Source organism: Mesoplodon bidens, assembly GCF_964165515.1.
Source record: "Mesoplodon bidens genome assembly, chromosome: 7".
NCBI lineage: Eukaryota > Metazoa > Chordata > Mammalia > Artiodactyla > Ziphiidae > Mesoplodon > Mesoplodon bidens.
The window spans coordinates 62078353-62103775 of NC_138164.1; the positions used below are offsets into that span (position 1 = coordinate 62078353).

At 46.9% G+C, this 25423-nt stretch overlaps 1 protein-coding gene across 3 annotated transcripts in view; it reads right to left on the reverse strand.

Moving 5' to 3' along the window:
- MAP6 (microtubule associated protein 6) overlaps positions 1 to 25423 on the reverse strand; it is an 89687-nt gene that overhangs the window by 25667 nt on the left and 38597 nt on the right. Inside the window, exons 2-3 of one of the 3 annotated variants that reach the window (XM_081238943.1) lie at positions 3799 to 4012; positions 1284 to 1480 (exon numbers count right to left, since the gene is read on the reverse strand). The exons of 1 other annotated variant lie outside the window; for it this stretch is intronic. In XM_081238943.1, coding sequence (XP_081095069.1) covers positions 1284 to 1480; positions 3799 to 4012 — 411 coding nt within the window. The remainder of the gene's footprint in view (positions 1 to 1283; positions 1481 to 3798; positions 4013 to 25423) is intronic. One more of the 3 variants, XM_081238945.1, reaches the window with a different exon arrangement.

Consider the following 25423-nt stretch of genomic DNA (forward strand, 5'->3'; position numbering starts at 1 on the left):
GAATGCCGGCGACAGGAAGCTCCCTGGGGACATGGGAAATAAAGAGTACTGAGCAATCTACACGCCGCCACGGGGCTTGCAAATGTAATTTTTCTGGTAGGTATGTGAGATCTTTCCACAACTCCCTGGCTAATGCCTACAACACAACTCTAGCACAGTTAAGTGGCACAGCTGCCACTGGCAGCATTGGCCACACAGACACGAGACACACAATGCAGGGAGAGCTGCTTTTATTCAGAAATGAGGTCAAAAATGCTTGCTAATCACATAGCAGGGAACTTTCCTCATCTTAGGCTAAGTCATAGAAATTTCCCATAACCTGAAGTTCAGCATCTCCTGTCCTCTCTGAAGAACAGAGCAAGAAGAGTCCAGGCAGGAACAGTAAACATTGTCACAGTAGCCACTACATCTGCTTCCTGCTGTGTGTTTCTCAGAGGCAAGAAAGCCACATTCTAAATACACTATCGTTACACCTTGAACTTTCTTCCTCAGTCCTCTGTAACCAGTCACTTTGCAAAATCCGCAGCACTGGATAGGCGGAGAGTTAACAGGAAAACAATCTCCTCATTTTTGTCATCTTCCTATGATGTCTGGAGTGTACCTACAACACCTAACCTTTTTGCCCTGGCCTAGTTTTGGTCATCAGTGGCGCATCATTTACTTGCTATACAATTTAAAGCCCACTGATAGGAAACTAAATGCAGTCACGTGTTTCTAACAGAAGAGTCTATGAAAAAATTACTTAAACTTAACAGATACAACTCATTTTATGGACATGAAGGCCAGAATTTTTTTCTTTGCTTGTTAAATATTTCCACAAATTTTGTCAATTGCCGAAGCCCAGGTCAAGCTTCTATAGCGCATGAGTTTTGGAAAAGAACACTTTTACCTAAAGTTCAAAATTGATCACTGGCACAGACCCTGGGGAGAAACAGGAGGAGGACGCCCTACATTCATGTCGAAGCACCGCCAGGACGGTTCCCCTGTGGTCCCCGGGCCTCCCTCGGCAGGTATATTCTCCCCCGCCAGGAGGCACCGCCCTGCACACAGGCTCTGGCTGGTCCAGGGGCCCGTGGTGCGGACCTGCTCTAGATCTGCACAGGAGACAGGCCGCCCAGTCTCGGACACAAGACCCGTCTGTTCAAAGAAACCAAAGAGCTCCTAGGACATTCAGGACCCATGCAGATGGGAAGCCTCTAATCAATTTTGTGGCCTTTTTTGTTGGTTAGTGAAAAAGAAAAAAGAAAAAGGAGAGAGGAAGCAAGGGAAGTGCAGTGCATTACTCTTTAGCCTCAGCCAGCTTGTTGTTCATCTCTGCACTCTGCTCCTTGTCAGCAGGCGGGGCAGCGCTGGCGCCCTCCGCGCTCTTTTTCTTGGAGGCCCGGCCCAACACCACCTGCTTGTCTTTGGCCTTCCTCGGGGGCTTATGGCTCACTGAGGTCTTTTTTGGTTTGGAACTCTGGAGACTAGGTTTCTCCACCTGCACGGAGAGACAGACAGACAGACGGCGAACAGAAACACAGAAGGGGAGGGAGTAGGAGGGCAAATTTAGAGAGAAGACGTGATTAGTGAAAGGATAACAGTAACAACACAGGACTCGGAGGGGCATGGCATGTAAAGCCTCTCAGGGACGCTAGGGCATCTGGCATCTCCCCTCTGAAGCCCCCGGTCAGCCGTTCTGGACGCCCTCTCGCTGGCCACACTGGCTCCCGCCGCCAGCCCTCGCCCTGGGCCCTGCCAGGTGGACGGTGTTCTGTGATGCACTCCCTGCTGCCCCTGCCCGCGGGAGGACTGTACCTCCCCATCCTGCTCAACTCAGGCAGGCCACGTGAGTAGCTTTAGGCAATGAGATGTGAGCAGAGGTGACGGGTCACCTCTAGACAGAAGATCAAGAGTCAGCCTGTGCTTCCCAATGTGCCCTTCCTCTGCCACAGAGAGGCTGTTCCTCACCCTGAGTTCCAGATGGAAGAGGTGCCGAGGAAAAGAGCTGCAGCCCACTCACGGTGGGCCCATACTGGTAAGAAATAAACCTTTGTTGGGCTTTGCTGGTGGCGCAGTGGTTGAGAGTCCGCCTGCCGATGCAGGGGACACGGGTTCGTGCCCCGGTCCGGGAAGATCCCACATGCCACGGAGCAACTAAGCCTGTGAGCCATGGCCGCTGAGCCTGCGCGTCCGGAGCCTGTGCTCCGCAACGGGAGAGGCCACAGCAGTGAGGGGCCCGCGTACCGCCAACAAAAAAAAGAAATAAAATAAACCTTTGTTGATGGAAGACACTGAGATTCTGGGCGGTTTACTACCACAGCAGGAGCTGGCCTTTCCTGTTTCTGAGCTCCTGTGCACAAATGTCCTCACTGAGAGGCTTGGGCGGGCAGTTTCGCCCAGTGAGGCCTTCAGCGCTGTCCAGCCATCCCCTCCTCCCCTCTGGCTGGCTCCCCAGACGGTCTTCCCCAGAGCTTCTCTTCAAGCCCACTTCACTCTCCCCAAGCTACCTCCTGCTAGTTCTGCCCCCTCATTCCTGGAAGATGGTCTTTTTTTCTCTTTCTCAAGAACTCTGGGCCACTGGGTATGATCCCTCAATATGCCACCCTCCTCTCACCCACCTCTGGACTTACTTTCCCCAATCTTCCCTCCCTCCTCTACTAGAATCTTGTTTTGTCCAAAGTCAACCCCATGTCCTGGGTCCCACTTCATCTGTGGAAGGTGGACAGAGATGATGTTGGGCCTCACAGGCTGGGTCATCCACTCAATGAAGTCTAGGGGTTTTCAGTCACCCCTGACCTGTAAATAAGGTAACCGATCGTCCTGGTTTGCCCAGGACTGAGGGCTTTCATGGAATATGGAATTTTCAATGCTTCATCTGGAGTAGTCCAGGCAAACTGGGTTGGTAGTTGCCTTACCTGTAAACCAGTCCTGGGCCAAAGAGGAAACTCCACTTGACTGCAAGACTTTAGGGCAAAGCAGAGCAAAGGCTCTCAGGTTTTCAGACTTTTACTGCTATTATAGAGAGGAGAGCTGATATTTGCACAATTCCAGATGGCTTGACATCATAGAATAAGCTATGGCATGTATGATTCCTGTCTCAGCAGCGGAGTCCCCAACATGATTCTCCCTCTCATGAATGCATATTGCGATGCAAATAAGGCAAAGCTCTGTTGTCGTTGGAAAATCCCTGAATCCACTGTAACTTACTTAGAAATGAAAATCATTCACAAACTGTTTATTATAGTAACAGATTACTTGGAACACATCTTGCAGCTTATGTGACAGGTGTATTGTGACAGACTGAGAATTGTTGCCGGCTGGAGGGAAAGGATAACAAAAGGCAGGTGGTTTTTAGGGATTTGGGAGGTAAAGAAGTGTCCAGTGATTGGAGCTGAGGATGAGGCAGGGGCTAGGTGGGAAAGAAGTCAAGCAAGGAAGCCTCCAAGGCTGGGTCAGCACTTCAGGGGCAAAAGCACAGTTATTTTAAGACAAGGGGATTTAGGGCTCATGTGAGATTTTCTGCCATTTTGGGGGGGTTTCTCAAAATCAGAAGCTAGTTCTCTGGAAACCTACCAGTCCTTAAGCTGTTTTCATTTTAGGTAATGTTCCTTTAAAAATTCACTTTGAATTTAGCAAAGGTCCCTGGTAAGAAGCCCCTCTGTCTCTGTGTGCTGTGAAGGAAAGGAGGGGCTTTAAAGAAGCCCTTGGGGGTGGGGCCAGATTTGGCAGTACCCCCTTCCCCACCCCCCAATCTCTGCTGCAGTTAACCCCTCCATGCCAGACAGTGCTGATGGGTCCCCAGAAGTTCAGTCTCACCTTTGGAGGTTCCTTGAAAGGCTCACTGTAGAGGCTGCGTATTCTTCTGCGATCAATGACCTTATTGTCAGCTGGGGTTGGCTTATTGGCCTCCCCTTTGAACTGGGCGCTGTAGCTGGTCTCATGAGCCATCTTATCATCCGGGGGCTTGTATTGGGGCTTGGCTTTTATGGGTTTCACAGGCTTGATGTCAGTCCATGCTCTGAATTCATTCCTGCAAATCAAAGAAGGCCTAAGTGATATGATACATCCTATATCCAGAAGCAGTGCTCTCACACAGGGCAGCAAGCACAGCGGGTTCTCAGTTAGTGCTTGTCGTGCTGACTGATGTGTGGCTGAAGAGTGAACTCACTCTCTCCTCCTGTGTAAGTGTAAGTGTTCCCTCCTGCCCGGTCAAGGCAGGTTGTGACAACAGCAGCAGTACTTAGAGAAAGAGCATGGGCTCCCAGCTCCCACTGTGTGACCATGGACAGACAGTTCTCATCTTTAGGCCTCATTTTCACAATACCTAAAATGAGGCTGAAAAAACTCAATCCATTTAGTCATTCATGAGTTCAACACATATGACCGAATGCTGCTGTGTGTGAGGTTAGAGAGCTGTGACTGTTAAAGGAGACAAGGTGTTGGACATTGTGCCTGGTACGTTGTGGCCAAATGAAAAAGTGCCAGTTCTGATTGAGTTATTTGTAGTGAGGTGGTTGGACCTTGAGACTGTCATACAGGGTGAAGTAAGTCAGAAAGAGTAAAACCAATACCATGTGCTAACACATATACATGGAATCTAAAAAAAAAAAAAAAAAGATTCTGAAGAACCTAGGGGCAGGACAGGAATAAAGACACAGACGTAGAGAATGGACTTGAGGACACGGGGAGGGGGAAGGGGAAGCTGGGACGAAGTGAGAGAGTGGCATGGACATGTGTACACTACCAAATGTAAAATAGATAGCTAGTGGGAAGCAGCTGCATAGCACAGGGAGATCAGCTCCATGCTTTGTGACCACCTAGAGGGGTGGGATAGGGAGGGTGGGAGGGAGACGCAAGAGGGAGGGGATATGGAGATATATGTGTACATATATCTGATTCACTTTGTTATACAGCAGAAACTAACACACCACTGTAAAGCAAATATACTCCAATAAAGATGTTAAAAAAAAAAGAACTCTACAAAAAAAAAAATACTCATCAAAAAAAAAAAAAAAAAAAAAGCCAGTTCTGTTCCTTTCTTTGTCATGATGAAGATGCTTTGTAACCCTGAATCTTTAAAGTTAATACTTCTCTTCAATAGCAGAGGGCTTGCTTCTTGTGCTACCTGAAGCTTAACAATCTCAATCACTTTAGATGAAAATCCTTGTGAAATGTCTAAATGCCTGCAGATCATAAATAAGCAAAATGTACTGAACACAACCGGATGTCACCATGGGGGCTTGTGTTGGGATACATGAGAGTCTTAGTGGGTTTGGTGTGAATGGCTATTGGTCCTTACCCTAAATGATCCCTATCTGGTGTTTTTTGAGTCAGTGTGTCAGTTTGCTTGTTCATAGCAATCTCTCTCCTGGTTTCTAATCAGCCATATCTGATCTGTTACGGGACTGGAGAGTAGACGGTGACAGTGTTCAAAACAGGGTAAAATAAATGTCGCTGCTGATGTAGGCCACAGGGTCCATCCTGTTTGTTGAGTGCAAGACATTCAATACATAAGCTCTGTGGCTCTGAGGTCTTTATCAGTCTCCCCTGATTTGGGGCCATGAGAAGCTGTGTTGTGGGAAAGGAAGAGCCAGTGTGCGGATATCTGTGGAGTGAGGCTCTCCAGCACCCTCTCTCATCCTCATGGTAACTCCCTCCTTCAGGGCTCGGACATGAGTGCCACAAACAACAGGCCACAGGGGACGGTAGAGAGAGCTCAGGCTGCCAAGGAGACACACGAATTCTAGCCCTAGCTCTGCCTCTAGGTAGATGCTGAGCAGGCCTCTCCCCTCCCTGAGCCTTAGTTTCCTCATCTGTCAAAAAAAGAATTGACCAGACAATGTCCTTATAATGTCCTTCAGGCTCTGAGGGTCTCTGAGTTGATAAAGCTGGTTTGGTAACACTGAGCCATATCTTGGTCATTTGAGCTTCTGAGGGGCACTGGCTCATGTGTGAGCAGACTGACCACAGTTTCTTAAGAGATCCTCCTGAAGCTTTAGACTTGCCTCTCCAGTGCAGTTGGACCTACTTCTAAATGCCCCACCAACTCAGACTCAGCATCCCTACAACCAAATCATCTTGTCTCCCCTGCCAAGTTGTCTTCTCTTCTTGGATTCCCTCACTGCTCCATTGCACTCATTCATTCATTCATTTATTCATTCATTTATAAAACATTTACTGAGTGCTTAAGGTCTGCCTGGCAGGATGAACTCAAGGTGTGGGAGAGGGAGGGACTGGAGTTTACTCCAGGACAATAAGATAGGCTCCATGAAGGAGGAGGGAGTGGGGAGCACAGGGGAGGAGCTCCTGCACCAGCCCGGGAGTTGGGGGGTGGGTTCCGGAAGGAGTCATGGAGGTTGACAGGGAGCTGGCCGAACGTGGCGGGGCGGGTTTCCAGGCAGAATGGGGGGCAAAGAGACTCACGAGAGGCCCGGCCCCCCAGGAGGACCCACGGGCAGCTCGGGTGGCTGGGATGAAGCTTGGTGGGGAAGGACAGGAGAGGCTGGGCAAGTCGTGAAGGTCCTGCCAGCCACGCCAAGGGGATGGTCTGGACTATAACAAGAAGTTGCCAGATGAGTTCAAGCCATGGATGCATGCTGGCCAGATTCTTCTTGGGGAAGAGAACTTTGGTAGCAGTGTGAATGGGGACAGGGGGGAAGGGGTGGAGTGGGAGGCCAGAAGGGATGGGCAGTGAGCCAGGAGGAAAGCGGAGGCCTGAACCAGGATCGTGGCAGTGGGGACAGAACACGGCACTGAGTCGAGGGAAATGGGCGGGACTCGAATATGGCTGAGCTGAGGGAGGCCAGGCTTGGAGAGATATTTGGGTTTGTGGGTGGGGACACTACCCCCTGAGCCGTGGAACCTGGGGAGAGAGGGGATTTGGGAGGAGGGTTGAGACTCTCCTGATTCTGTTAATGGCAGCCACCTACTCGGCTTCAAGGCTGCTTTTTGATCCTCTCCTCCCCTCCTCCTCCTCCCCCCGTTTGCCTCTGTAGCCTCAACCAGTTACCATGACCCGACTTCTGAGCCATTTTCGCGCTACACACAGGCCCAGTGCTGGCCTGGGCTGCCTCTGGGGCTCGGGCCCCATTACCTGCCTGAGGCGCCAGGACTCCCTTCCTTCCTCCTACCCTCGGGCCCTGGTACCTGGCCTGCATCTCCCAGTAGCCAAAGCAGTAACAACCTGGCTCCCAAAATACGATGGCAGAAACCTGGATTCTCTGCTCCCACCCCTGCCTGCCTGCCTGCTTGCAGAATGAGGGCTGAGATAGGTATACACTGGCCCCAAGTACTGATTCTGGGTCATTTCTCCCAGGCCAGCTTCTGCAGCTTTCTCTCTCTCTCTCTGCAGCGGCCCCTGTGGGCTGGCAAGTGTCTCTCTGTGAGCATTGTCCATGGGACGTGTCCTTGTGGGGACAGCTTTGTCACCCTGGTCTTGAACAACTTTGGTACATCATCTTCACGTGGGATGTGTTAATGAGTCCCATAATAAGTTCACTGTACTTATAACAGGCTATTAGGTTTAAACCCAGATTCTATTACCTAGAACTTTCTTTGAACTCTCCACAAAACCTTCCCCAGCCACATGGAACAATTAATCATATGTCATAAAAAAATTATGTACCATTCATTAGTCACCTCTTATAAGCTGGAAGGTTGTTTTGGTTTTGTATATTCTCTGTAATCCTTACAAAAACTTTGAAAGGAAGCAGTATTATTTCCCTTTTATGAAAGAGGGTCACCAAGGCTCAGAGAGGTTAAGTGGCTTGCATAAGGCCACACAGCTGGCAAATAGCAGAGCTGATTCTCAGCCCAGGTCTGTTGGGCTCCACAGCCCACATCCTTCCCACTGCACTCGGACAACATGCTGGAGCTGCAGCGTGCTGGCGGCCCTCACTGGAGGTGCTTGTGCAGGCTCTGGCCTGCTGTCTGCAATGCTGTGGAGGGTTTATATAACACAGACTGGACAGAGAATACCTGAGCTCCCCCAGCCCTGAGATGCTCCTCCCAGAGCAGTACGGGCCACACTCTCAGGTCAGTCATGTCCAGTTCCTTTTGCCATGAGTTCATGGTCCCCTGTAACCATCAACTCCCCTTTCTGTGCAACCAGATTTCAGCTTGATCATTCATTCATTCATTTGTTTGGCATTTGCCAAACTCCAGCCATGGCCATGGCATGTGGCCCACAGAGAGGAGGAAGCCAAGGTTGAGGTCTCTAGAGTTTAGTGAGTCAGGGTCTGTCCATGTGTGACCCTAAGAAAAGGCAGAATGAAGCAAATGGGACAGAGATCAGAAGGATAGAGGGGAAAGGATGCTTTATTCTGAGGGGTGAAGTGGGGAAGGGGGCACTGAAGGATGCAGATAGAGAAGTGGGTGGGGGGAATCAGGCAGCAGTGAGGTATTTGGGGCAGGTTCACAGAGCAGCTGAACCACTCAGGGAGCGGGAGGGTGGGGCTCTTGGAGGGATGGCAAGGTGACGGGGCAGGCAGGAGCTAGGAGCAGGCTGTACAGAGCCTGGAATGCCATGCCTGGATGCTCGTGGGAGGGCTGGGGAGCCACTGAACACTTCTGAGCGAGGCAGCACTATTCCTATTCCTCCACTGACGGTGTCCTCTTCCTCTCAGACTGTCCCAATTTTAGTTATTCTTCAAGGCCCAGCTCAGGGCTCTCCCCTCTCAGGAAGCCCTCCTGGACTACTCAGCCCAAAGTCTCCCAGCTCTTGGCTCCTGGACCCTCTACTGTACTGTACTGTCCAACTTTTTGGTTACCTAGCAGTTTCACATTCTTTAGTTCTTTCATGAGTCCATTTGTCTCTCTCGAGGGATAAGATATATAACAGAAAATTCATGACAGAACTCTCCTTCAAGTCCAATCTCATTTGCGTGGCTGCAGAGGGATATCCTTTAACTTACCCTGTATCAGACTACAGGTTAGGGGCCTGGCTGGGCAAGGACCTCAGTCCTCACCTGCCTGCCAGGGCCCTTCCCTCCCCCTGGGCCATCATTCAGAGCCACACTCCATATCTTTCCTACATTCCTCTCAGGATTGAAGGGTTTGGCATTCAGTAGGCATTTACTAGAAACAGCTGTTATTTGATTTCCTTTCTGGTCAGCAACTGGCCCTCCTCCTGAGCCCTTCCTGCCTGCCTAGATGGTGCAGCGCTTGCTCCTTGGAGGCAAGAGGACATCTTATGCTTCTATCCGGTGCCCATCATGCTGAAATGATGATGGTCTCACAAACTTGTCTCCTGCCTTAGCCAGAGGCCATTTTCACCAGGAACTGAGCTCTGTTTATCTCTGTTTCCCTGCTGCCCTGAATAGCATAGAGCAAAACATCCAAGAAACATTTGGAGAACCAAAGAAAATCAAGGGTTCTGTTCTACTACAGAGACTTGTGAAGGCTGCTCACACGTGGGGTTTCTATTACTGCTTAAACCACGCCCCTAAAACCCATGAGCCGCAAGTCTTAAGTTCTTGTCGGGAAGAGTTTCCCTTATGAAAGTAAACATGCCAAGTCACCCAAGCTTCCACAGAATCCATCCTCCCTAGATTGACAGGAGGCACCTAGTGCCCCTGCTGAGTGAAGCTGCCTCAGGTGGGAAAGGGGCTGGCTGGGGGCAGCGGCACGGAGAATCAGGACAGGGAAGGAGAGGAAAACTTAACAAACACTTGCCCAGCACCTACTTGTTAACCCTACTTTAGCCTTTGAACACCCTGTGTGGTCACTGTTATTCACCCCATGCTGTGTGTGAGGAACTGAGCACAGGGAAATGAAGGGACGCCAAGCCAAGCCAGTACAAGCCAGTACATAGTCAGGCAGTTACTGGACCGCAGTCTGCCTGACTCAAAGGCCTTGTTCTATCCGCTTCTCCACACTTGGGGGTGGGTGTGTAACCCACCTCAAGCTCATAGCGACTTTGGATCCTGGCAGCAAACACAGAAAAAGCACTGCCCTTCAGCCTGTCTGGTACACACCACAGTGAGGCTCTGGGCAAACTGGGAGGATCCACATCTGCAGGCTGCTGCGCTGGCCTCCCAGAGATGTTCCTCATGCCAAGGCTTCTCCTGTATTGGGATGTAAGGAAGTCATGGGGATAGGATGATCCAACCACATTGCCAAGGCCTCAGTGTCCCCTAGATGGACCCCGTCACTTGAGGCTTAGGGCATCACTGATATCCTAATAATCCCTGCAGGGGCAGAGAATGGGTTTGGGACTATGATGCCCCTCTGTGGGTGAGTCAGCTGCACAGAGAAGTGGCTCTACTGCTATGTTCAGGTCTGGGCATAAGGACTCCTTACAGGACTCCGCTGATGGCCCCTGTGTGCTGGGGAAACCTATGGAGGGGAGCCTGGGCCGGCCCCCAAGCTCCAGCCAGGGATGGCGGAGCCAGGCCCGGTGTGAGCCGTCTCGGTGTGTGGGGACTTGGTAGACAAGATGTTCCTGGGCTGCTCCCTCGGGACCTTCAAATCACAGCATAATCACGCTTAGAGCAGCTGCTGAAGTAGAGCTTTTGGATTGTGCTGACCAGGCAGAGTTTTTAAAGGAGTCAACAAATGCTCTACCTTCACCTCCTCCTGTCCAGCCCCTGTGCCCCCCTCACCTGGGCCCTCAACACCTCCTCTCCCTGGACCACAGCATCAGGATCCTGGTCCCCATCTCCTCACTTGGAGCCACCCAAGACGTGCCGCAGGATTAATCTGCTCGGCTGTGAGCACACTCTCCCCTATGGGAACACCTTAGCAGTTCCCAGTGTCCTAAAGGACCAAGTCCCAGCTAAGGTCCCTTCTAGTTGCCACGTGTCACGATTCCTTAGGATGATAGGCAGAGCCCTGTGACTTGGCCCCAAGTGACCATTCCAGCCTCATTCCTCTATCTTCATCAGTCATCCGCATCATCACTGAGCAAGTGTTTTCTGCATGCCAGGTTCTCTGACTGCACTGTCTTATGCTGTCCTCACGACACTGTGCCACGGGTACCGTCACCGACTCTGCCCAGGAGGACTCCACACCGCCCTTCCCCAGACACAGACTGCACTTTCCTGCCGTGCTGTTCCCCTTCCTGGCACGCTATTCCGTCCACGCCTCCAGTTGCTGAAGCATTACATGACCTTCCGTGACAGGATCCAGTGCTCTCCCCTCCAGGGAGTCCCCAGACCCACTGCTGAATCAGGCCTTCCTCCTCTGACCTTCATCTCTTGGTAGCACTCACTGTCCTCCAGCTTGTCCTAGGCCACCTGTGTAGATATCTTCCTTCCCTCCCAGCCTGTGCCCTTGTTGAAGGTCAGGACTGTCTTTCTGCATCTGTGTAATCCTCACTGTGCCCTGGACAGGGATTCAGAATGCAGCCTCCACCTCACCCCTGTGAACAGCTAAACAGGAAGTCCCTGGGCTGCCCCAGACAGGGAGGGGGCATAAAGTTGCTACACGAGCATCTCATGGCATATATACCACTTCTCATAGTATGTCCACAAATTCCTTGACATTCTTCCCTTAGGTGGAGTTTAATTCCCCGCCCCTTGAATGTGATTGGACTTAGTGACTTGCTTCCAACAAACAGAATACGGTGGAAGTGATGGTATGTAGCACCCGAGACTGCACCACAAAGTCATTGTAGCCTCGTCCTTGCTCTCCCTCTCCTGGATCACTCAGCCTGGGGACAGCATGCTGCCACGTCACGAGGACACTCAAACAGCCCCTAGGGAGAGGTCCGTGTGGCAAGGAACCGAGCTTCCTGCTAAAAGCCATATGAGTGACCCATCCTGGAAGTGGACCCTCAGCCCCAGGCAACCGTTCAGGGGACCTCACAAGAGACCCTGAGCTAGAACTCCCCAACTGAGCTGTTCCTGGATTTCTGACCCTCAGAAGCTGTCTGAGATCATTAACATTTGTGGGCCTAAGCTGCTAAGTTTTGGAGTAATCTGTTACATAGCAATAAATTCTAATACAGACTCCAATCAGAAATTATTCTTCCCATCGAAAGGAGTTTTAAAAACCCAGGGTTCAGGTCAGCAAGGCAGAGAGCACTGGTGTGAGCAGAGCCCAGGAAGTTCAAGTTCCCAGCAGAGCTGTGGCATCAAGTGAATAGAGACAGTCATGCTCCTGTTGTAAGAACCTGAGGGGGAACATTTTGCAGCCTTCACTAGAGGTAGCAAAGCCTCCTATGCAGCAAAGCTGGTTAAGAAATACGTGCCTGGGGGCCTGGTCACAAGCAGAAACAAAGAAACTCAGGCCCTTACAGGAGAAAATGATGCCTCAGTGCACACAGCACATGCCAGGGCTCAGGGAAGCACAGGCCGAGGGCAGGGAAGTGGGAACAAGCATAGAACCTGGGCCAGAAGAGAGTCGGTGGTTCCCTGGCAAGAACACAGGCTCTGGAATAAAATAAACCTGGGTGCCATCTTGGCTCTAACCCTCCAGTCAGTCCCTCACTTGCTCTGAACTTCAGTGAGCTCATTTGGAAAGGATTTGCTCAAGGCCTGTTTCACAGGATTGATGTGGGGTTAAATGAGAACGTATTAGTTGCAGAAGACCTGAACATCAGAATGACCAAGTCTATGGTGGATAACTGTATCATAATGTATTTGGTTTTCATTACAGAGTCACGTGCTCAAGAAAAATGATTGAACATCTTCATTGCAGTCACGAAGCTGGAAATGCAGTGTGAAAGCCAGATGCTGCTCCCGCCTCACTGACCTTGCAATTAGTGGGAAGGTCTAAACAATTACACAGACATCAAATATCTGTCCAGCTATTGTTTTTTCTGACCACTGCAGTCAACAGTTTGGTGCCCAATGTGGACAAAATTTGGACAGAAGCTTCCAGTGGCAGGTTCATTTCTGAATGCACTTCACGTTAGACTTGAACAAAGTAGCATTCAATGAATGCCTGATTAATTGAATCTCCAATACTGAGGGCCCACTATAAGCAGATGTTCACTCCTTAAGGCCTTGTCCCACTTAAGCACATTTTCTTGCCGTAACTCAAGGGGAGATATTGAAAGAGAAGTTACAGAGGGAGAGACTGAAGACAGGAGAGAGCTGGGTGATTGATGAAGCCAGGTCTCAGAAGAGGAAGCGGGGAGGCATCAGGAGAAGGCAGAGAGGGTTTGGCTTTGGAGAGACGGTGTTGTAAAAGAAGAGAATAGAGGCTGGTCCTTCATTTCTCATTTGGAAAAGCTTGACATTTACAAGAAACAATGAAACAGAAGTATAGAAGGACAATTTTACTGCTGTGAAGAATATCCACATGTGTTAATTAGCACAAATCACCTCTTGACAGAAGTGGAGTCTTAGAATAATAGATTATTGCCAACTACAATCATATATAAATTCTACTTCTCTGCCCATAAGCCCCAGATTTATTTATTACGTGTCTAAGTCCTTGGGAAAGATACTTCTTTCCCCACTCTCTTGACAACGAAATTTTCAACAACATTCCTCAACTGCTTTATGAAGGAAGAAAACCACCCTTTTAAATCTTAATGGTTTAAAATCTTCCTGTAGATTTTCATCAGTAATTTATGTTGCCATGGAAACATTGTCTTTGTTCAAAAATCGTGTCCACACTTGTTATATTAAAGTGTTCTAGAAGAAGGGAAGCAGGCTCCTTATTGAACTCAGGTGGAAGCAGTCAGCGAATGCTGTCGGTTGCCAAGCTATTGTCAGGAGTTGGTTAAAGGAAGTAGGGTTTGTAGATTAAAAAGAAAAGAACATCCCTGGGCCTGGTGGGTTGCAGGGGGCTTAGAGAGGCTTCTCTCTCCTTCTAGGGGGAGTGGATGATTGCTTCTTCCTGCTAGAGATGACTGGGTCAAGAGAGGAGTTTTATGATCTATGCATGTATATGTACTGCATGCATCTTTCAGCTTCTTTTGTGTGAAAGGGAGTCTTATAGAGAATGCCAATATTCTAATCATTTAGGATTGCTCTTCTTATCCATTAAAACCCAATAAACACATGCACACCATGTGTGAGTTTTTTTTGAAATGAGGAAAGCACACACTGGGCAAAAAACTTGTCAGTATATAAGGTTTGAAGCTTATCGAATGTGAACGGAGAATGAGAGGAGAAGAATTCTCCTTTCCCTTCCATGGAAAGATCTAGCATGGGCATCAGTTGGCAATGACAGGTGTCGGGACGTGGGTTCCCCTCATTAGGTAAATGGCTCATTCTGCAGCTAACTGCTGTCCCAGTCTGTCACGGGCTGCATGGGGCTCACAGGGCCCCGTGCACCTGGGAAACAGTGCCTCACACAGAGAAAGCCATGTGCAGGATATATATGAGTATGATATATATGAATTATGAGTACAGATAGTTAAAAATGAAAACTGCTCAAAGTAGGAGTCAGTTTGATTCTACACAAATTAATTTAGGTTGCAGTGTCTAGCAGGCACTATGCTAGGAACTGTCAGGAAGAAAAAGGGTCCAAAATAAGAAACCTACAGTTGGCAGAGGTGGAGGATAAGAGTGGGGGAACGTGGTAGTTAAAGTAAGTGCACATACAAATACACCTCACGTAGAAAAGAGTAAGAGCTAGATGAGAGGTTATAAGAAAATTACAGTTCCCTTTCCCTGCTTGCCAGCCCCCACTTTCGCATTATTGTCTGCGTTTATTATTCGCAGGAATGCAGGGGTTGTTGCGCTACAAGACCATAGTTATCTGGTTGAGGCTGCTCTCTTCTGGATGTTTGGGTCCCCAAGGACCTGTGTCCATTACTTGCAGAAAGATGGTTCCTAAGACAGGAAATGGGAACACTGCGAGTTGCCCTGAAAGGGGGGAAAGAGTGCTGCCTCCTTCTGGGTAAACCTAGAATTCTGGGAGGACACTCCTATGAGATGATCTATAAAAAGTGCCAAGGACATTGTATGATACATCCAGTGAAGTGCTCAATAAATCCAGGTTTCCTCAGTCTTTGCTCTGTGTATAGGAGGGACTTGATGAATTTTTTTTAAACAAATAAAGCTGGTGCTGAAGATAATATCATTTTATGACTTCTTGAGACCTATGCTAATTTACTCTTTAAAGTGTAGCTCCATTACAAGGAAATACTAGGAACAACTTTGCGTCATTAAACTTGACAATATAGATGAAATGGACAAATTCTTAGAAAGATGCAAATCACAAAAGCTGACTCAAAAAAGAAATAGAAAATCTGAATAAATGTATATCAAGTAAAGAAATGAATTAGTCACTTAAAGTCTTTCCACAAAGAAAATCCAGCCCCTGGTGATCTTCTATCAAGCATTAGAATTAAAATTCATATTGTTGAATTCTATCAAATATTAAGGAACAAATAAACACCCAGCCTAGGGCTTCCCTGGTGGCACAGGGGTTGAGAGTCCGCCTGCCGATGCAGGGGACGTGGGTTCGTGCCCTGGCCTGGGAAGATCCCACATGCCGCAGAGCGGCTGGGCCCGTGAGCCATGGCCGCTGAGCCTGCGCGTTTGGAGCCTGTGCTCCGCAACGGGAGAGACCACAACAGTGAGAGGCCAGCGTACCGCAAACAACAACAACAAAAAAACAAAAACACCCAGCCTAACAATCTCTTTTCAAAACAGAGGACGAGAGAACACTTCCTAACTCATTTTAAGATGGGTAAAATCACGTATTACCCTGATACCAAGCCAGTCAAACACGTTTTAAGAAAACTACAGGCCAATATTACTCATGCATATAGATATTAAAACCCTTAACAAAAGATTAGCAAATCAAATCCAGCAACATATAAGAAGGTTTAACAAGTGAAGTTTATCCTAGGAATGCAAGCTTGGTTTAAGATACCAAAAAAAAAGAAAAAAAAATTAATGTAATATGCCATTTTCATAGAATAAAGAACAGAAACCATATGATCATCTTAATAGATACAGAAAAAATGTTGGACAAAATCTAACACCTTTTCATGATTAAAAAAATCTCAGCAAACTAGGAATAGAAGGGAACTTCCTCAACCTAATAGAGGATATCTACAAAAACCCTCCAACTACTATTATATTCTATGGTGAAAGACTTAATGCTTTCCCCTTAAGATCAGGAAAAAGGCAAGGATGTCCACTGTTATCACTTTTAGTCAACATTGTAGTGGAGGCCATAGCCAGTATAATAAAGCAAGATAAAGAAATTAAAGGCATATAGATTAGAAAAGAAGAGTAAAACTGTCATTATTTGCATATAACATGATCTTGTACTTAGAAAATCATCAGGAATCTACAAAAAGTTCTAGAACAAATGAGTGAGTTTAGCAAGGTTACTGGATACACAATGAATATACAAAAATTAATTGTATTTCTATAGACTAGTCTCAGACAACAGGAAAATTAAAAATTTAAAAATCCATTCACAACAGCATCAGAAAGAATAAAATGCTGTGGAATAAGTTTAACAAAAGAAGTGCAATGCCTGAACACTGAAAACTACATAATATTGCTGAGAGAAATCGAAAACCTAAACAAATGAAGTCATATACAATGTTCATAAATTGGAGGATTTAATATTGCTAAGATGGCGAATCTAGAAATTGATCTATAAATTTCAAAGCAAATATTATCAAGATCTCAGCAGGACTTTTTGTAGAAAATGACAAGCTGATTTTAAAATTTATATAGAAATACAGGAGATCTAGAACTGATAAAATTTTTTTGAGAAAGAAAGTCTGAGTATTTATATTTCCTTATTTCAAAACTTATTATGAAACTATAGTAATCAAGTATGTTACTGGCATAAAAGTAGACACATAGATCTATGAACAAAATAGAGTTCAGAAATTGATCTTTGTATACAGTAGTGTGTTGAAGCTGGCCTATCCTGGCTTACAGAGCTGACTGTCAAATTTTCAGGCATTTGGTGAGCTGACTGTTAAACTATTGGTAGCTTGAAATGAGCCATGTAAGAGTATTCATACCAGGAAATTGGCCAACACGACAAATTAAGCCCCTTCTTTTTCCCAGTGAGTTAGTTGTTAAACATTTACCATCATACCATTGCTCACATATATGGTCAATTTATTTTTGACAAAGGTGCTAAGGTAATTCAATGGAGGAAAGGATAGTCTTTTCAACAAATGGTGCTGGGAAAACTGGATATCTATATGGAAATAAAATTAATCTCAACCACTACTTTACACCACACACAAGATTTCTCAGATATGACACAAAAGGTAAAAACAATAAAATTTTTAAAATGATAAATTCAATTCATCAAAAATAACATTTTTAGTCTTCAAAAGATACCATTAAGGCAAGGAAAAGACAAATCATAGTCTAAAAGAAAATATTTGCAAAACATATACCTGATTAAAAATTTGTATCCAGAATATATAAAGATCTCTTAAAACTCAATAATAAAAGACAATCAACCCAATTTTAAAATGGGAAAACTACTGATAGACACTTTACTAAAGAGGATATACAAATGGCAAATAAGTACATGAAAAGATGGTCAACACCACATTTTAAGGGGAAATACAAATTAAAACCACAATGAAATACCACCACACTCACTAAAATGGCTAAAATAAAGATCACTGACTACACTAAATGCTGTCAAGAACGTGGAGCAACTGGATCGATCTCTCATACATTGCTGATGGGAATGTAAAATGGTACAGCTACTTTGGAAAAAAATTGTTTTTAAATTAACCATACACTTACAACATGTCTCAGCAATTCTATTCCTAAGTACCAAGGAGAAATGAAAATATACATCTACAAACAATTGATACACAAATGTTAATAACAGTATTATTCATGGTAGCCAAAAAGCTAGAAACAACCCAAATATTCATCAACCAATAAATGAATAAAGAAAATGGTAAATCCACACAACAGAATAACACCCAGCAATAATAAGGAATGAACTAACATGGGTGAATCTCAAAAGTATCATGCTAAATGAAATAGCCAGACAGAAGATATGACATATATGATTTTGTTTATATGAAATTGACAGAAAAGGCAAATTATAGAAACAGAAAGATCAATGGTTGCCTAGGCCCGGGAGTGGGAGGGAGGACTGATTGTAAATGAGCGGGACAGATGACAATATTCTAACACCATCTTTCAGGGATGGTTGCCCCGATGCATAAATTTACTAGATCTCGTCAAACTGTACTTAAAAGGGGTTAATTTTATGTTATGTAAACTATAACTCAATAAAGCTGTTAAAACATCCAGCTGTCTTGTCTTCTTTCCTGACACCCCTCCCCTTGCAGGGAGCTGATCCCCTCCTCCTTTAGTGCCCTGGGGCTTCCCTGTACCAGCATCTTTGTCTGGTTGCTCACACTGCATTCTTGGCTGTTTCCAAGCCCATCTGGGAGGCCTGGGAGGACAGCCAGGGCTTCCAAGCCCTCTCTGTGTCCCAGGTGCCTGGTTTGGAGGCTGGAACGTTTGATCATTCGCCCAGTCAGTGTTGCTGAACACGTAAATAAACACCCTTGTCTTTAGTTTTTTAATTGTAAAAGTAACACGTGGCAGTTACAATTAGTTGTCTACTATTCTTTTTCCTATTAATTGGTATGATCTCTATAAGTATTAGAGATAAAAACAAGACATAATATTTCTTTGCCACTGTGTTTCCCAGCTTGTCTTTTGCCTACCTCTCTATGGCTCTATCTATGTCTATGCAAATCCCAGCTTACATAACAGTGACCTACCAGGGCCCCCTGTTTGGACTAGAGCCCTGCTGCTCGGGGCCTCAGGGTGTTTAGACAAGTCCATGATGAGAGACCGCAGTGTTCCACAGCAGTCTCCTGAGCATCACTGGAAAGCTGTGTACATAAGGCCTGAGGAGGGACAAGAGTCAGCGTGACTTCCTCACTTGTGGCTACATCCATATACAAGCTTTAAATTTGCACATGGCCTATTCTATCAATCTTTTCCTTTATCCTTTTACTCTTGAGGTTAAAAACCTTTAAAAACTCTTCTCTATGCCATAATCATATAAATATTTACTATAGTTTCTTCTTTATGTATTTATTTTTTACCTTTAAATCTTAAGCCATTGGGAATATATTACTATTTTCATGTAGACTGCCAAAACAGAGAAAGAATCACAGTACCCACTATTGTCAAGGATGTGGGGAAAGTGTAGCCTGGCCCAGTGCAGCAGGTCACTACAGTAACTGCAGAGCCCAGCAGAGGGTCTGGAACATCATAAGTATTTGTTGAATTTGTGAATTAGTGAATGAGGCCTTTAAAATTGCTATCCTTTGATCTAGCAATTCCATTTCTAGGAACTTGCCATAAAGAAACAACTGGACAAGAAAGTATTTTTTTCAAGTATCACAAACTCTGGATTATCATCATGTGTGAAGGCTGCAAATCAATCCTCTCTTTGGAAATACGAATGCATTCCAAGTCTGACAGTGCTGGAGCACAGCTAAATCTCAGAAATTATTAAATAATATTTAGCCTAACAATATTAAATAAGTGATCTCCATGATGCCATTTTTTGTGCATTTGATGTCAGTGTGTTTCTTGTTGCTAATGATCCATTGGAAGCGGTACCCCTTAAATTCTGCCTTTGACTGCCTATGCTCCATCTTGTCTGAGGTCAGGGGAACTCTGGGATGTATCAGGAAAAGAGCAGCCTGGCAGGAAAGGGGTGGGCAGTCAGGTGAGTGAATTAAGGACTTCATTTACCCAGGCAGACTAAACTTTATGGCTTCAATATCATTCTTTCTTTTTACACGGTAAATTTACTTGCAGGAGGTCTTTCAGCAACTTCTAGGTCTGAGGAAGCAAGAGACATCCTCAGAGGCATCAGAGCCTGAGAAAACGTGAGCCTGTTTTCAGGCCACACAATCTGGAGGGGCTTCCTCAAAACTGGGGTCGAGAATTGCTTCATGACGCTGCAGCGTAGAACTCAAGTCTTGTTTGTCGCTTGCCTGGGTCAGGGACCAGCGTGACAGTGATTTGGTGTGGCAGGCGCCTTCAGAGGCTGGTTGCTAAGGGGCCAGAGAAGGGCTAGGGCTGCATTACATCCTTCTTCCTCTCTGTTCCAGGGGCAGGAGGAATTTACACGTTCGCTCTTCAACCATCAGTGCAGTCCTTAAGGCTGGAGGTTCCCTGAGTCTCAGATTGGGGCAACAATTTACTTGGGGTGTGTCTGTCAGTCAGGGCCAGATTTGAGCCCAGGTCTGTTCAACTCCACATTTCAACTCCATAAGCTGCCCTGTGAAACCTGAAACACTCCCATTACTCTGTGTGTTGCGCAGGCCTGTCCTTACCTGGAATTTTTTTCTTCCCCCCTTTTGACTGGGGAAACCGTATGTCAACATGCAACTCAAATACAGGCCCCAAAAGAAGTCAGGAAAAGGTTTGCATTCCTGAGACGGGCACGTGTTGGGCTGGGACTAGATCCTGCCTGACCCCTGGCCACATCCCGGTCAGCAAACGTGATTGAACCCAGCACCTCGCACACAGCAGGCACCCAAACAAAATTTCAAGTCCTGTTTCATGCCTCTGAGCCTCTGCTAGCTCTCTGTTCAATAGGCACACGTGAAGTATCCCTGAGTAAGGTGAAGTATGAACTTGCATTTCAGGAACTTTCTGCAGAAGCCCCATCAACACAAGAAAGCAAAGGTGAATGGCGGGGCCTGAGGAGGGCAAGTGCTCTGGAGCTGAAGGTCCCACAGAGGAATCTGAGGGGGTTCAGAAGGTGAGTAGGGGTTTTCAGAGAAGGGGAGGCACTGACATTTCTGGAAGAAGCATTGAAATTCCTGCAATCCTTTCCCCCTCTGAGCTTTCCAGGGCCCTTGATAGGAAGGAGATCCCACCCATAAACTCATGAACATTGTCTATGCACAGAGCCGTCTTAGCAGCATCCTCTCCCAGGAGCCTGGAATGGTAGGTTCTAGCTGGTAAGGTCACAAGCTTTCAGCTGGGCAAGCAAAGCCCTTCAGAACACCTAGTCTTTGGGGGAAGCAATTAATATTTCATAGGCAGCCTCCTTCAGATCAGTGCCCTGCCTTCTCTATCTGACACACTGAGCAGGTCATCAGCCTGGCGACTGAGGGGGAGAGAAGGGATGTGTTGGGCCCACAGTGAGCCACGTGCTTCACAAAAACACGCTCTCACCTAAATCCCCAGGCAGGCAGAGGACTCCCACCCCAGCCCCACAGCACATCCTCTCTGCTGCCTTCGTCTCTCGACAAGCCTGCCTCCTCCTCTAACTGGAGGTTCTTGACGGAAGGAGCTGTGTCGCCAGAGCTGAGCCCAGGGCCAGGCACAGAGCAGACACTCAGAAAAGGTTTGTTGGGTGAACACAACTGCATGAGAACCACAGAGCAGCAGAGCCAGACAGGCACCTGGAGACTCTCACCTTACTTTACAGCAGAGGATTACATGAGGGGCAGTGGAGGCAAAGAAGGTGGAGAGGTGAGGTGGGAACACGTACTGGACTTGGACTTGACTCTGGAGGCAGCAGGAGTCACTGGAGACTTGGGAGCGGGGGAGTGATGTGATGACGTGGCCTGGGAGGTACTTTGGTGGGGTGACTCAGGCCACCTGGGGACAATGAGGGGTTGGGGATATGGAGGGACTGAAGCTGCAGATTCAGGTACGTTTTAGTTAATGATGACAGCATTACAAACTTAGTGTCAACTCTGCTAACAAATTATTGAATTCCCCACTTAGTGCCTACAGCAGTTATAAGATGGTTTTCCTCTGCTGAGGGCCTGCGGTGTGCCAGATGCTTTGCACTCATTTCATCCTCAGAGCTACCTTTTCAGACAGACGTGATTACCTTCCATTTTAAGGGTGAGGACAGGACGCTCAGAGAGGTGAAGTGAGTGTCTAAGGCCTCAGAGAGCCTGGGGGCCAGGCACTGTGTCAGCCCCTGGGGAGAGAGAATAAGGCGCTCCCCTTCGAGTGAGGGTGGAGGAGAAAGATAAGCAGCCTTGAGACCTGTGGTATGGGAGGTGCTGTAACCAAGAAACACAGGGGCTGGGAGGCCAGAGCAGGGCTCTAATCACTCTTAGGGGGTGACGGATGAAGTCTTATTGTGACAGGTGACAGGAGAAATGCATCACAAGTTGGAAACAGCCCATCATCCTATTAGTACTTTTGTTTTTTTGGAGCAAAACCAGGCTATGCAAAACCGAAAAAGAAATAACTCAAAGCAGAAGGAAAAGTATGCAGAGCATCACTGCATGAGATTCAAAAATCATCTTCACGCTTATAATCATTTAACACAGAGGCTCCTGCGTGTGATTTCCCAGCAATGGGATGAGCCCTGTCTTTCTGCTGCAGGAAACTCCAGGGCCATTAGGGGAGTCCCAGGGATCGTGGGAGAGAGATGGCTGACAATCCAGCAGCGGATGGCCTCACACAGGCCCACCACTTAATTATGAGGGACAGTGTAAGAGAGACACAAGTCAGGGGTGGTGGGGGACAGGGCATCTAGGGTGCTTCTGCAGGAGAGCCACCATCAAAGGGGGTCAGGAACTGAGACACCCCCAAACAGCTACTACTCTGCACATGTGGCCGTGCCTGGATGTCCCATTTGTGTTCCTATGTGTGTGCGTGTGTACGCTCTGGCCAAACAGTAAGAGGAGGGAGGGTTGGCAACAAAAGGACGTGAAAATGAGGAATTTCCCCACTTAGAGACTGATTTGCTTTGAGGTTGATCATGATAACGGTGATGGCAGTGCAGACAGCTCACATCAGAGAACCTTCTCAGTGCCAGGGACCGTAGGAAGTCCATTTTGTGCGATCTCTCATAGGTCACAGAGCACCTATGAGGCTAAGTGCTCTTGTTATCATTCTCGTTTCACAGATCAGGGAACAGGAGCTGAGGGTGTTAAGTGTCACGACCTTGGCTAGCAATAAGTGGAGTTGCTGGAGGTCCTTTATCAAAGGACCTGCAGGCTGAGATCCACGTGATGAGTGGGGGTCTCCAGAGAATCCCGCACGGCGCCCACAAGAGAGAGTCCACCCCACACAGCTGCCAGTCCGGACAGCACCGGTCACCACGACTGTGCCAGTCCAGGCTAGAACCCTCCTGCTCCCCTCCCGTGGCTCTTGCTCCCTGAACACCAACCTGGGCAGGTGGAGTGCTGGAGGAGGGGAGCAGGACAGGTGGGACATAAGCCCCACCACAGACTTCCGCTCTGGAGCAGGCAGAGCTGCAGGAGGGGAAGAGCCTTAACTTGAACTAGATTGACCCTTTTACTACAACTTGGGAACTGGACTTTTTTTTTTTTTTTTTTTGCATTACGCGGGCCTCTTACTGCTGTGGCCTCTCCCGTTGCGGAGCACAGGCTCCAGACGCGCAGGCTCAGCGGTCATGGCTCACGGGCCCAGCCGCTCCGCGGCATGTGGGATCTTCCCGGACCGGGGCATGAACCCGTGTCCCCTGCATCGGCAGGCGGACTCTCAACCACTGCGCCACCAGGGAAGCCCGGGACTGGACTTTTTAATGACTGAAGGACTTTCATTCACTGAAATCTGATGTACAAGTGATGGGACTTGCCCCAAATTTCATGCCAGGGTACGGGAAGAACTTGTCCCAGAATAGATTTGAAGGGAGAGTGGAGGCAAAGCTAAAGTCGCCTTACTATTCTGTCCTACCCTATGAGTTACAATTAGTGAAAGCCTACTGTGTGCCAGAAGCTTTCATAGTTGATTCACACCCTTGATCTAATTTAATCTCAAACCAGTCCTTCAAGATAGAAGTTACTATTCCTATTTTACACATTAGAACATGGAGGCTCAGAGAAGAAAAGTGCCCCATCTAAAGTCACAGAGCTGGCAGGTGCCAGTGCCAGGGCCCAGACTCACAGGGACTCCACCCCAGGACCTTTCTCCCATGTCTTTGCTCCGGACGCTGGCAGGTCAACCTGAGCCGAAGAAAGTCGGGATGGGAGAGCTTCTTTGACATTCTGAATCACAAGTACATTTATTCTGCATTAGTTCTGCTCTCACTCAATAAAGACTTCACTACAAAGGATAAAAGGCTTTAGTCTAAATACTAAGTGACTCAAATGTATTTTAAAATTTTGAGACCAAAGGGATTGGAAAGGAAACAGTTTATTCTGAAGACGCCATCACCTGATTGGCTGTCAAAGGATTACCATAAACGGCAGGAGTCACAACCAGGTAAAACAATGAGAGAGGCTGGATTTGGATCTGGATCTGCATTCAAGTTGTGAAACAAGGCTGGAGCTATACTGGCAGGGGTGTGCTGGGGTTCTATGGAGCGAGCTCTTATTATAGGACAGGAGAGAATAGGAGGGGAACAACGGCTGACGGGGGAGAAGAGAAGTCAGGGAGTGTAAATCTCGCTGACACAGGAGCAAGAGTCCCGATTCTTGCTCATAAGATAAATTTTTAATTTTAATATCTTCTGTTAATACATTATAATTATCCACAGAAAGGAGCTCTCTAGAGAAAGGCAAAGACCAGGATCTACCTTAGAGAAGATGTCTCACAAAAACACATGGCTGAATTTCAGTCTGTGTGTGTGTGAGAGTGTGCCCGTCCTGTTGTAATTATAATCACTACCACTGTCTTGTCATTGTTTTCATCACAGCTGATCTTTCTGTCTCACCCGCTCCCTGAAATCTGCCTGCCAGAGTCAGAGAATGAGCAGGTGACTGGGCTCACACCTCCCACCTTTGCAGGTGAATCTCATGCCTTTGTCTGGTTTTGGTAACAGGTAACACTGGCTTTAGAGAATGAATTGTGAAGCGCTCTTTCCTCTACTATTTTTTGGATGAGTTTGTGAAGGATTGGTATTGATTCTTGTTGAACATTTGGTAGAATTCACCAACTTATTTATTTATTATTTTTGGTAACCCATTGCACCTGGCACAGAATTGATATTCATTAAAGGATATTGAAAAACAGAAAAAACTAGTGGGGAGACAGAAGAGAGAGGGGCAAAATAGGGGCAGGGGATTAAGAGATACAAGCTACTATGTTTAAAATAAACAGGCTACAAGGGTATATTGTACAGCACAAGGAATACAGCCAATATTTCACAATAACTATGAATGGAGTACAGTCTTTAAAAATTGAGAATCACTATGCTGTACACCTGAAACATATAATATTGTACATTAACTACACCTCTATAAAAACTTTTTAACTTAAAAAAGGGATATTGAAGAAATGAATCTGTTTCTATAATTTTGCATCTTATAAAATTTATTATAAATATTTTACTTAAATATGTAAGAGGCTACTTGATACATCATAGAATATTACACAAGTCCAGAATGGAGGCCATTTTCCAAACTATTTATACCAGGACTTGAATTTTATAGTTGTGACCTACAATCAATCCTAAAAATAAACTCCCTCAAATTCCTCTGACTGCCCAGAAATATTCACTTGCCTCAGCCTGTACTGAGTTCCAGCTTCCTCCTTTCTCTTCCCTAAACTCACTCACTGTTCACTAGAAGAACCTAAAACTGCACGTCAAATACAAAACGCTTAGCTCAGAAAGC